At 35.6% G+C, this 13,993-nt stretch overlaps 1 protein-coding gene across 1 annotated transcript in view; it reads right to left on the bottom strand.

The window, feature by feature from the left end:
* The window catches only part of vav3b (vav 3 guanine nucleotide exchange factor b), a 120,144-nt gene that overhangs the window by 66,367 nt on the left and 39,784 nt on the right, over nt 1-13,993 (bottom strand). The window contains exons 12-14 of the mRNA XM_056474261.1: nt 7,889-7,975; nt 7,716-7,801; nt 7,498-7,630 (exon numbers count right to left, since the gene is read on the bottom strand). Coding sequence (XP_056330236.1) covers nt 7,498-7,630; nt 7,716-7,801; nt 7,889-7,975 — 306 coding nt within the window. The remainder of the gene's footprint in view (nt 1-7,497; nt 7,631-7,715; nt 7,802-7,888; nt 7,976-13,993) is intronic.

The raw sequence follows: 13,993 nt of genomic DNA on the forward strand, positions 1-13,993 counted from the left end.
TGATTCTCTGCCACTGACCAGTTTTACGGCATTCCATGTTTTAATGCATGTCCTGAGTGAGGCACATGATGTCAGAGGTTCCTGGTGGTGAAATCTGAGCGAAAGTAAGATCGTGGATAAAAGTATGAGTTATACAACCTTCCTAATTTTTTATATTACCACCACAAAAAGTCATTTTTAAAATCGCAAAAAATAAATAAATAAATAAAAATTCACCAAAAAAAATATCGTGAAAAACTAGGGGGTCCATATATAACACCACATGCAAAGTAACTACTTTTTAGGGTATAACGTAATTGGGAAAACACTAATTATAGTTATTAATTATGCTTAATATGAAGTTCCGCTATTTTCCTAAAGACATTTAATTTATTTAAAATAATAAAAATAAATAAATAAATAAATAATAATAATATATATATATATATATATATTTTATAATAATTTTTTAGGGGTTTTCACCTTTATTTGGACAGGACAGTAGAGAGAATTGACAGGAAAGTGTGGGGAGCAGAGAGAGGGGAAGGATCGGCATAGGACCACGAGGCGGGAATCGAACCCGGGTCGCCGCGAACACCGGAGTGCATGTGTCGGTGCACTTTTCCACTACGCCATTGGAACCGACAATAATAATAATATTTTAATTATAATTTTTTTAAAATATCACCACCACAAAAATCTGTCATTTTTAAAATTGCAAAAAATTAAATAAATAAATAAATAAAAATTCACAAAAAAAAAAATATCGTGAAAAACTAGAGGGTCCTTATATAACACCAAATGCAAAGTAACTACTTTTTGGGGTATAATGTAATAGGAAAAACATTAATTATAGTTATTAATTATGCTTAATATGAAGTTTTGCTATTTTCCTAAAGACATTTTATTTATTTTAAATAATAAAAATAAATAAATATTAATAATATTTTAATTACAAATAATTTTTTTATATTACCACCACAAAAATCTGTCATTTTTAAAATCGCAAAAAAAAAAAATATCGTGAAAAACTAGGGGGTCCATGTATAACATCAAATGCAAAGTAACTACTTTTTGGGGTATAACGTAATTGGGAAAACATTAATTATAGTTATTAATTATGCTTAATATAATGTTCCGCTATTTTCCTAAAGACATTTCATTATTTTAAATAATAAAAATAAATATATAAATAATAATAATATTTTAATTACAAATAATTTTTTTATATTACCACCACAAAAATCTGTCATTTTTAAAATCGCAAAAAAAAAAATAATAATAAATTAATTAATTAAAATTCACAAAAAAATATATCATGAAAAACTAGGGGGTCCATATATAACACCAAATGCAAAGTAACTACTTTAAGGGGTATAACGTAATTGTAAAAACATTAATTATAGTTATTAATTATGCTTAATATGAAGTTCCGCTATTTTCCTGAAGACATTTCTTTAGTCACGTCTGTGTGCAGGTGTTGTGGAGAGAGTTTGCCGTTGTGTACCCTGCCTGTCAAAGACGTGAAGGAATAAGATCTATGAGTGTATTAAGTGTGTATGTGTCCTGAGGAGGGGCAGAAAGACACTTCAAACAGAAAAGCCAGCGGGGCTTTGCCTGGCCAAGGTCTCCTTGAGACAGATTTCACCAGACCATCTGTTCAGAAGAAACCTTCCTTTTGGTGAAAGGCATAAAAGAGAAAAAAATATCAAAAGTTTAAAGAAATATCCGCATTATTTTTACATCTGTATCACTATTGCTAAGCCCAAAAAGAACATCAGAAAAGCAAAAGGTAAGCTGAGGTTGAGCCCTCTGCGTTCACTGACTGAATGTGTGCACCACTGCAACCTCTATGGGCCCTATCATACACCACGGCGCAATGCAGCACCAGGCAAGTGATTTTTGCTAGTTTTAGTACAGCACAGCTATGATGTAAACATCTTGCACTATGCTATTTAAAATAGTGATTGTATTCACTACTTTATAGGTTGCAATTGTGTTTAACAATTAAAACACACTCACACAGTGTTTGTACATCTCTTTCTCAGTGTGCAAATGCAGAGATGCCTTTTACATGTTCTTGTGCTTAAGCAGATGGTCTATATATACAGTTTAAGTCAGAATTATTAGCCTTCCTAAATTATATACCCCCCTTTATATTTTCCCCCAATTTCTGTTTAACGGAGAGATTTTTTTCAGCACATTAGTTTACATTTGCTTATTATTATTATTATTATTATTATTATTATTATTATTATTAGCTATAATATGTATACACTCAAAAAATGGCATTTGCTGTTTGTCCACACTACTTCTATAAAATAAGCTGAAACAACACATTTTTTTGTTTTTTTAACAACTTAATTGTTTCATGTTCAATCCACTTAAATTTGTAAAAAGTAATAAGTTAACTTAAATCCTTCATGTTGTCCCAAAACAAATCGATTGTGTGGAACCCAGTGTATTTTTTTACAGTGTATTTGTATGTGTGTTTAAATATTTTGCTTTAGATTTGACCACTCTTCGAGTTTTAGTGATAGTGACATGCATAGTGAAATGTGATATGCATGTGATTAGTCGTAATTTGTATGAATTCATATGATCAAATTGATACAATTTAGTACGATTTGCTTATCACCCAATGACGGTTGGGTTTAGTGCCACACCTCCTTTTTAAAATCATACACTTTTAAACGACTGAACCCGTACAAATTCACCACTAACTGACAAAAACGTAAAATATGTACGTTTTCTCATGAGACCAGGCTGGAATATAGACAGCCTGTCACAATTGGGGGTGTAGTCAAATGGCCCGCACAAAAGGAGAGCGGATAAGAAAACCAGTGGCTGAAAGTATGTCTAATTAAATGTATTATTAACACCTGTTTTTTTTTTTTCCAGTAATTGAGCCGGAGAGATGGTATTTAGGAGCTGCCTGTGGGATATCATGAGAGTGTTGCCAAATGCCCCTACCATTTTTTGATTTTTTTTTTTTTTTACAAAATAAGTATCTTGATTTCCTACCTGATTCGCCGACTTTGCCTTCTTTCTCATCCACACATGACAAACTTTGTTATACACCCATTTTAGACCATGCGCCGGGTGCAGCGACTGTTTTTCTCCTTTTTAAAATAGTAAAAGTGGATTTGGACACACCATGAATGCACCATGGGCCTTAGACCGAGTTTAATATATGCATTAGAAATTTAATACAGCTGCTTCTGATTTGCATGACATGGGATCTGCTCTGCACAATGAACACATAATTCAGACTCTGGACGAATCCAAGCATTCCACAGCAGTTGGCTCAGCATGCTGAATGTGAGTCGACATGCTGCAGTAATCCGTCACCATCTATCAAACCTCATAAACATCTGTCTATGATATCACTTACACTCACCATCACAGTTGAAACGACAGCTTGAGTTTTGATCCCTTTTGCCTATCTATCTTCTATCTTAAGTAACTATATGATGATTTATTGCATTATAGGTTAAAAATAATTTCATATTAATAACATATTATGCCTTTTTCACACGATGTAGCTTAAAGTATCTGTGAGAAGTATATTAGTTTTAAGATTATAATTTAGTGTGCTCACAAAATTTGCATTAAGAAGATAAACATCTGAAGCTTGAAGTGTGTCACCCCCTTCAAAATGCTATTGCTATATCCACTTGAGCTCACCCATTCTCACTGGCAGAGTTGTGATAATAATGCTATTGCAAAATGCTATTGGCTGTTTTATAAAAAGGGGAGGAGCTACTCTGTCCTTTCCTCATATTACAGTTCACATTACATCATACTTAAAAAAACACACATTTCAAAGCAAGTCTAAAGCTTTGAGGGTCAGTTTCAGCTTAAATTAATACATTGTAATTTATTATCCTGTGTGGAAACAAATACATACTGTTTTCAATTGTCTCTTTAAATACAAATGAGCTGCGGTCTCCATCCCATTTTCTGATAAAGGCAGAGCTTTTACAGCACATGTGTCAGATACTCTAAAGACAAAACATCTGCATTTATTTAGATGGTTTCTGTAGGTCTACAAATTTAAGATTTTTCAAGACCCTTTTAAGACCGTTATGAATGAAATTTTAGACTTATACAGGGCTAAACACTAAGGATTTTTTATAAAGGCCTGGTCACTTCTGTAAATAGTTTGTATATTAATGGAAGGGATGTGTTTTGGTTTTGGTTTTCTTTCCCTGATTAGGGAATTTAATTAGGAGAACTTGCTGTAAAAAATGTCTAACAGCTGTGGTAAACTGTAATTCTTTGCAATAAAAAGTTGGATTATTGGTGATTGGGTTTCAGCCCAGTTGGGTAGCTTCACTTGGACATAGGAAAATTAACACCTGTTTAAAATGATTTAATACCTACAACACTATATTTCAGTGAAATTAAGACTTTTTGAGGCCTACAATTTTGCTTTTGAAATTTAAGACATTTTAAGACCCAGGGGACAGCCTGATTAAATATATTAAATATTTATTATAATTATTAAATAAATATACAGTTGAAGTCAAAATTATTAGCCCCCTGTTTATTTTTTCCCCAACTTCTGTTTAACAGAGAGCAGATTTTTCAACACATTTCTAAACAAAATAGTTTTAATAACTCATTTCTAATAACTGATTTATTTTATCTTTGCCAGAATGACAGTAAATAATATTTGACTAGATATTTTTCAAGACACTTCTATACAGCTTAAAGTAACATTTAAAGGCTTAACTGGGTTAATTAGATTAACTAGGCAGGTTAGGGTTGTTAAAAAACTTAAAATTAAAAATTTCCTTGCTCTGTTAAACATCATTTGGGAAATATAAAAAAAAAAAAAGAAACAAATTTTCAAACGGGGGCTAATAGTTCTGACTTCATCTGTATATAAAATATTGTGTTCATTGTGCTCATGTGACATTGCCCTTTTAAAGCCTTGTCAGTTTAAACTTTCTGAGCACTTGCATCTAAAAAGAAAGTACAACAAGCAAGATGTCACATTAGAGGTGAGAGAGAAATAAATGTATTCATCACGATTCTTTTCTAGAGATTCTGGGTCAATTATCAAAAATGAGAATCTCAGAATCGAGATTAACCAGATCAGCTAAAGTCCCAAAAGATTCCCACCCCTATGTCACATGCATTATGTCGAAAAAATCTTCTCTTCATTAAACAACACTTGGTCAATATTTGAAAAAGAATTCAAACGTTTATGGGCTAATAATTTTGCATTTAACTGTATTTTGTAAATATAAGAAAATCACAGAGAAACATTTAGTTTTGCTTTTACATATTGAATTATGGGTTCATTATAACTGCATACTAACAAGCTGGGGAGGATCTTCTCTGTCCTCTCCTCATATTTCAGTTCAAATTACATTAAATAAACATAAAAAAAACTTGTCTGTACTCATGTGACTTTGCACTTTTTAAGTCTTGCTAGGCAGTTGTTTAGGTGTTGCTAGGTGGTTGCTAGGGTGTTCTGAGTGGTTGCTAGGCGGTTGCACAGGCGTTGCTAGGTGGTTGTGAAGGTGTTGCTAGGTAGTTGCTAAGGTGTTGCTTGGGTGTTCTGAGTGGTTGCAAGGCGGTAGCTAAGGTGTTGCTAGGTGGTTGCTAAGGTGTTGCTAGGCGGTTACTAAGGTGTTGCTAGGCAGTCGCTAACATACATTAGCATGTTTCTAGTATGAATTAGCATTATGCTAGCATGTTTCTAGCATAAATTAGCATGTTTCTAGTATGAATTAGCATGTTGCTAGCATGTTTATAGTATAAACTAGCATGTTGCTAGTATGACTAGCATGTTTGTTAGTATGTTTCTAGTATGTCGTAAGTATGTTTCTAATATGGATTGATATGTTGTTAGTATGTCCAGTGTAAAGTCAATGGCAGTTTTTCACAATGGAAGTCTTTGGGACAGTTGCTAGGGTGCCGTAAGTGGTTGCTAGGGTGTGGCTAAAAAGTTTAAAGGTCATCCGTGGTTGGCAGATTGGTAGTCTAATTTAAATGAGCCCAACTTTAATGCTGTGTTCACACTAAACGCGGTGTGCGTGGATAAATCGCACCATTAGCACGTAAATAGATACATGAACATTTTAAGTTAACTCCCTTTATTCGTGCGTCAAATTCAGTTCACAACAGACACGGATTTGCATCTTGAGCGGGGTTTCTGTCTGCCTGGTGACTCTAACTTCATTGCTAAACGGCTAGCAAGGATTTTATTGAGAGAATAACTGTGTTTATGTGCTTTAGGAGGATTGAAAAAGAGCGTTGATTCATTTGGAGCCGTGCCTGTGTCCAAAAATCTCCAGAAATTATACCTGGATGATTTCAGCGGTGCTTCTGACTGAGCCGAGCCCAGTTTGATGAACTGTTGTCGTGTCGGCAGGACGATTTTCCCCGGGACACATAATCATAATCATGCCCCACAAGAGGAAGCTCCTGATTGGTTAACGTGGCGCGAATGTCTGCTGAAGTTCAGATTTTCAAACTCGAGCGATTTGGGTGAAACATGTGTTAAGCTCGTCAATCGCGCAAAACGCTCAACACACGCCGCTTCAATTGCGCCACCTCATTCGCGCATATTGCGCCGCAGGATGTCTATTCGTCTTTGCATTGACTTAACTCACGATTGGTGCTTCTTCCGTGTCTGGTGTGAACACAGCATAAGTCTGTACGACAGTCTGGAGCAAAGTTATGAGGTCACAAAGTTTGGTCCAATCTTAAGTCAATGGGGCTTTTCTGAATTTTCCAGGTCAGTTTTCGGAAAACTGACTAATGAGTCGGATCAGTTGGAAAAGATATAGCAACCCGAGTCAGACAAGTTTGGAGATCTGAAGTAAGTTTGGTGGTTGTAGTATGAACAGTCTAGGAGGAGATGCATATAAAAATTATTTCAGAAGAAGAAGTTTATGTACTTTAACAGTGTTGGCTTTCTCAACCCACCATAATTACACATTTAAATATATTGATATTATTTGTAACTGACAAACTGTATTGAAATGCAATATTTTCTGAACTGTTGAAGCTTTTATTTTTCTTCATTATTTACTTCTAAGATTATCTACTGTAAACTAAGAGCCCTTTTACAGCACGCATTTGCTAAATACTTTCATTTTCCTATATTGCGAATCATTTTACTGACTTAAGGGGTTTCAAAGAGCTTACAACAGCACAACTAATTTGCATAAAAATGCACTCTCCGAAAGTCACTCCGTCCTTAAAATGGTTTGAATATTACTAGAATTATCCTTCAGTATCCTATAGAGGACAAACACTTTTTAGAGAGAGGAAAAAAGACTTTATTCTGTGACACTAACAGTTGAAAGGAGAGTTATTGAAGCCATATGTGGGGAAGAATTCCTATTGTACAGTGCTTTAAAACCGTACAAGTCCAACCTCTATAAAACCCTTCAGAATGGAACAATATGACGAATATGAGCATATGAGAAAAATATGACTGTTTGATGTTTCATTGCAGGGCCTACGACCATTCCTGTTGCTGTGTTTCTCACTGACCTTTCTGCAGTCCTTATCAGTGGCGAGATTATTGGTGATCTTGAAATGGCTGAGGTCGATCACTTCCTTCATCTCATAGTTGTCCCCTCGCCTCTTGCAGATGATTACAGCAGCGTCGAACAAAAAAATATGTCTGCAGCACCAACGCATGTCAAGATGTGGCAGGAAAGTAAAAAACAAAAGAGGCCTGCAGTAAAGGTTATTGCCTGAAGCCTCACCTGTCCTGTCTGCGCTTGTCCAAATTTGACACCAAACGCACTTCACCGTCACCCTTCGGTCTTCCATAAGAAAGTAAAGACTGATTCTGTAAAGACGCAGATAGAAAAATAAGAATAGTGTGAGTAAACAATGCTTTTAAATGAGAAGGGATATTTTTTGATGTAAAACTTACCAGATTCTCAATGGATCTCTGATACTGATCAATCTCCCTCAGGGTCTCAACATCTCTTTTCACCTCATTTACATACTGCGCTAAGTCCTGTTTGATAGAGGACAAGAAAATTTGCATATCAATTTATATGCAGCGCAATGTGTAGCTTTTTATTCCTAATAAAAAAACACATGGGAAGATGTAAGCGATGGCCATATCCTAGGACCAAAATGTCAATATATGCACAATATAAAGTATCACTTCAGTATCGATTTCGCAATGTGACCGCTTGCAATAGTCACATCATAAGATAAGCTATGTTGAATCTGGATTATAATTTATCATTTGCATGTGTTATTGAGCACTGTGACTATGACGACTTTAAAAGCACTTAGGCATAAGAAATTGTACCATTTGTAATTTTAATATCGATTCACTTTATTAATTTATTTATATAAACTACAAAGACTACAAAGTCTTATTTTGCATTTGATTTTTCAATTACTGTACCTGAATACTGTTAGAGTCCTCAGAAAACCATAAAGCACTGTTTATTTCATTTGTATCTTTTTCTTTTTTGTATTTATCTATGATTGTAGATTGTTTATTATATTTTATGCAGATGAGCTGCATTACAGAATCGTCCCAAGCAATCTAAAATGATACATTCTTTCCAAAAATAGATATTGATCTGGTGAAATTGTTTTCATATAGCAATGTATGTCGCAAAAAAAATGCTGAGTACACAAGCTGTGTGCAAATGTGTGTATGTGTCAGGCATTGATATGAGCTGCACAAACATCAGAGCAGTGCTCATTAATATTCATGGCCTTACCATTAATTTATTCATTCATTCATTTTCCTTCGGCTTAATCTCTATTTCAGAGGTTGCCACAGCAAAATGAACCGCCAACTATTCCAGCATATGTTTTACGCAGCAGATGCCCTTCCAGCCGCAACCCAGTACTGGGAAACGCCTACGCACACTCATTCACACACACTCATACATTATGACCAATTTAGCTTATTCAATTCACTTGTAGCGCATGTCATTGGACTGTGGGAAAAAGTGGAGCACGGGGAGAACATGCAAGCTTCACACAAATGCCAATTTGCCCAGCCAGGACTCGAACCAGCAACCTTCTTGCTGTGAGGCGACGGTGCAAACCACTGAGCCACCGTGCCACCATGGCCTTTCCAAATACTGTCAAAAAGCATTCATCTCACATTAAGGCCAATTCATAGGGTTTAAAATGGACCCGTTGAAACATTTCTGGAAAATTTTACCTTTTATGTAGATAGAGAATAATTTAACCTATTGTAGAACTACATTTTATGATAACCTTCTCCGTATGTATTCTGTGACAACTTCATTTACTCACTTTACTTTGACTTATACCTTTCTTTATCAATAGTCACTAGTTAAAAACGTTTTTTATTTATTTATTTATTTATTTTTATTCATACAGGGACAATGTACATAATGACTTGTGCCAGAGTTAGCTAAAAAGATAATGTACATCTGCAGTCCCTAGGCAGGAAGTTGTGACAAGTTTAATAATATCAATCACAGTCAGTAAAATGAAATCAAATCAGTGGTTGCATATTTGATTTTCTTTAAGCTAAACTTTAAGGACAGTGTTAAAAGTGGTACTCTCTGATATGCACAAGTATTTTATTCCATCTTTCTGCTGCTCTGACTGAAAAAACTGATTGTCCAAAAACAGCTCTCTTGAGTTTAACTGAACAATCACCTTTAACCGATGACCTACTTGTCTGTCATGAATTGTCCTTGCAGACAATCAAATATTGTTTGAGAGGTGGTGGTGCAAGATCATTAAATATGTTGTACATTAAACAGACATCAGAATAAAAAAAGAAACTGTTTATGTTGTTCAATACAGTTACAGTAGTGATAGCTTCTCTGCTTTTTAGCTAAAATGTTTACAGTTGGTTTATAGATAATATACAATGGTTTTAATGCTGTAAAGTATGTAGCACAATAGGATAAATGAGGCAAAATCATTGGGTTCATAAAAAGTTTTGCAGCAGCCACAGGTAACTGATGCCTGATGTTTCTATGAATCCAAGGGCTTGCTTTAGCACTTTCGGAAACCTTCTTACATTTACATTTACATTTAGTAATTTAGCAGACGCTTTTATCCAAAGCGACTTACAAATGAGGACAAGGAAGCAATTTACACAACTATAAGAGCAGCAGTGAACAAGTGCTATAGACAAGTTTCAGGTGTGTAAAGTTTAAGAAGCTAAGCATTAGTAAATGTTTTTTTTTTTTTTTTTGAGAGAGAGAGAGAGAGAGAGAACAGTTAGTGGTATAGCCAGAGAGGCAGTTAAGATGAGGAAGGAAAGTGGAGACTAAACAGTTGAGTTTTTAGTCGTTTCTTGAAGACAGCAAGTGACTCTGCTGTTCTGATGTAGTTAGGTAGTTCATTCCACCAACTGGGCAGATTGAATGTGAGAGTTCGGGAAAGTGATTTCTTCCCTCTTCGGGATGGAACAACGAGGCGACGTTCATTCACAGAACGCAAGTTTCTGGAGGGCACATGCATCTGCAGAAGTGAGAGCAGATACGAAGGAGCAAAGCCAGAGGTCGCTTTGTAAGCAAACATCAGAGCTTTGAATTTGATCCGAGCAGCAACTGGCAGCCAGTGCAAACGGGTGAGTAGCGGAGTGACATGTGCTCTTTTGTGTTCATCAAAGACCACTCGTGCTGCTGCGTTCTGAAGCAGCTGAAGAGGTTTGATAGAATTAGCTGGAAGCCCGGCTAGTAGAGAGTTGCAATAGTCCAGTTTAAAGAGAACAAGAGCTTGAACAATGAGTTGAGCAGTATGTTCAGATAGGAAGGTCGGACCTTTCTGATGTTATAGAGTGCGAATCTGCAAGATCGAGCAGTTCTAGAAATGTGGTCAGAGAAGTTTAGTTGGTCATCAATCGTTACTCCAAGGCTTTTTACCATTTTGGATGCAGTAATGGTTGCTCCATCCATCTGGATTGAGAAGTTATGGTGAAGAGTCGGGTTGGCAGAAACTTCAAGCATTTCCGTTTTCGTGAGGTTAAGCTGAAGATGATGATCTTTCATCCAGTGTGAAATGTCTGACAGGCAGGCTGAAATGCGAGCTGGAACCGAGGGATCATCAGGGTGAAAAGAGAGGTATAGCTGGGTATCATAAGCATAGCAGTGGTAGGAAAATCCATGTTTCTGGATGACTGTTCCTAAAGATGCCATGTAGATAGAGAAGAGAAGTGGCACAAGAACAGAGCCCTGAGGTACCCCAGTGTTTAGATGCTGTAGGTTGGACACCTCTCCCCTCCATGATACCCTGAATGACCTGTCCGAGAGGTAAGAACTGAACCATTGAACAACAGTGCCTGCGACGCCCAGTGACTCAAGCGTAGATAGCAGGATCTGGTGGTTTACAGTGTCAAAAGCAGCTGATAAATCCAGCAAGATGAGGACAGATGATTTAGAGTCTGCTTTAGCCAGTCTGAGATCCTCCATGACCGAGAGCAGGGCAGTCTCAGTTGAGTGGCCTTTCTTAAAGCCAGATTGCTTGTTGTCCATGAGGTTGTTTTGAGTAAGAAAGTCCAGGACTTGATTGAACACTACTTTCTCCAAAATGTGTTTAAGAAACACATTCTTCTTAATGTTTTTTTTTATTTTTTTTATTATGAATATTAAATATTTAAAATGATCAACAATATTTATTACTTCTCCATTAACTAAAATATCTGAGCAATGCTCCTTGATTTTCTTAATTACAACTGAATAATAACTGAATTTACATTTACATGTTTTACTTTAAGGGTAAGACATGAACGATATAACCAGTCTGATACTTTCTTGAGTGCAGCAGTTTATCAGTAGCTTGTTCTTTGGTTTTTGCATGAGTATATAGTACTGTGTTGTCTGCATATATTTGAACCTGAACTTCTGGACACACTGCAGGCAAATAATTAATGTATAAACTAAACAAAACTGGTCCAGGAATTAATCCCTGTGGAACTCCAATATTACAATTTTTAAATGGTGAGTATGCGTCAATCAATATTTAATGGAATGACATTGATTTTCACATTTCAACAACGCTTGTTATTCTGACCAATTGTCATTTTCTGAATGACAATATACTTTAAATGACAATATTCATTTGGAATTTATAGCAGAGTTTTACATCTTCATTGAATTTATTTGAATTGCCAAATACAGCTATGAATGTTGTATATATTTACATACAAAACATGCAGCTATTAAATATTTTGGATACTGCACAATTCAACAGGTATATCTGATTTGTGACCTAGACAATGTGACTTTTTAATATTGCTTTAAAACAATCAATCATATGATTAATATGAACATCAGGTTCGAAACAGCTTGAGCACTGCTGATATTAAAGAAAAACAGAGACAAAGCATTGAAACCCAATGAAAAAAACACATTATGAAATCAATGCTCAAATAAATTTTTTATTCAAATTGCACATCATACGGTATAACTGCTTTAAAAAAAAGATGAAATGAATGAAATGCATTGTTTTGAATGAAAAATTATTTATCTCCCAACAGGAAAGGATTTCATTTCATCAGCAGGTACAAACATCTCCAAGCACTGAAAAAGGCCTTTCAAAAGACCCCACTGGGATGACGTGGATCTCGGCTGATTTCCATTTTAAAAGGCCGCCTCTGCTCAAACAGTCACTTATGAGTCTAAATTAAACAGAGCGTTTTACAGGCAGGCAGGTAGATGAGTTCAGTCCCTGTCTGAGAAACTCTCACAGCTCCCATCCGGCTAAACCAATCAACACTGAGATGATAATTTCAACAAATTAAATCATCGCAGGCCTCTGTTCCATTACTGCTTCTCACATCACCATTAATCCGCTTTCCATCTACTCAGTGCCAGTGAGACTGAAATGAGCTGTTGACATCACTTCACATACTAGAATCCCTTAATCTCATCAATATTAAAGAAAACATTACCAATGCAGGAATGATCTTAAAGCGATGCTGCGTGCTGAAGAGAAATCCAGGCCGGTAATAAGCATGGCATTTTACATTTTGTGGCTTTTAGTCGATGTGTGTTACAGTAGCTTTGAGGCTGCCTATATGCTAATGTACTTCTAAACATCGATGAAACAGAATCACATTGATTCTGAACATCTGAATCAATACCCAGACGCTCTGCACAGCATCATCTATCAGTGATGCCATAGAAGAAACACTTCTTGATTGCTAAAGAACCTTTCAGTGAACTGTTCTTAATGTCCCTGTGAAATCAAACCAAAGTTTTTTGGATGTTCGTTTCAGTGGGTTAGTCTTCAGGACATCAATAATCTAGTGAGCTCCAAAACAGTGATAAAATTCACATTTAGGAGATATAAACATCCAAAGATTGCAGTTTGTCACTTCTGCCTAAATGTTTTTTTTTTTTGACATGTTACCTAATATTTCAGTTTCTTATCGAATTGTCTGACCAATCAAATGTTGTATAGTATCCCACCCCCATCATAATGCTTCTCATTTGTTTTTTATTTGATGAGCTCGAGCTCAACCACTGTCACTAGCAGAGCTGTGATATTAATGAAACGCTATTAATAGTTTTTTTTTTTTTAGGGGAGGGGCTACTTGCCTGTCTTTAAGTTTAAGTTAAGATTAAAAAGAAATTCAAAAAACTTATAAAACAAATATTCTTAATAAGTGTGTAGAACCTTAATTTTTGAAGAACCTTTCTCTATGATAAAAAACATTTAGTTCAATAAAAAAGGTTCTGTGTTGCCAATAAAGAAGCTGTATTTTTAAGAGTGTAAAATCTACATACATCTTTTACCAACTAGAAAGTAGCCACACATGGTGATCGCTGCAACAAAATCTAAAGCTTTTTGACCACTTTTAAAGAGAAACATTAAGGGCTCTATTTTAAGGATAAGGGTGCAAAGTCTAAAGCACATGGCGCAAAAGCATTAAGTACAGTACGTGTCCGAATCAACTTTTGCTATTTTAAGGCCCTGGCGCATGGTCTAACAGGGTTATGCTTATTCTCTTAATGAGTTATGGGTATGTTTTGAGCATAACGTGCATTAAACCAATCAGAGTCTCGTCTAATAT

This window comes from Danio aesculapii, chromosome 2 (assembly GCF_903798145.1).
Source record: "Danio aesculapii chromosome 2, fDanAes4.1, whole genome shotgun sequence".
Classification (NCBI taxonomy): domain Eukaryota; kingdom Metazoa; phylum Chordata; class Actinopteri; order Cypriniformes; family Danionidae; genus Danio; species Danio aesculapii.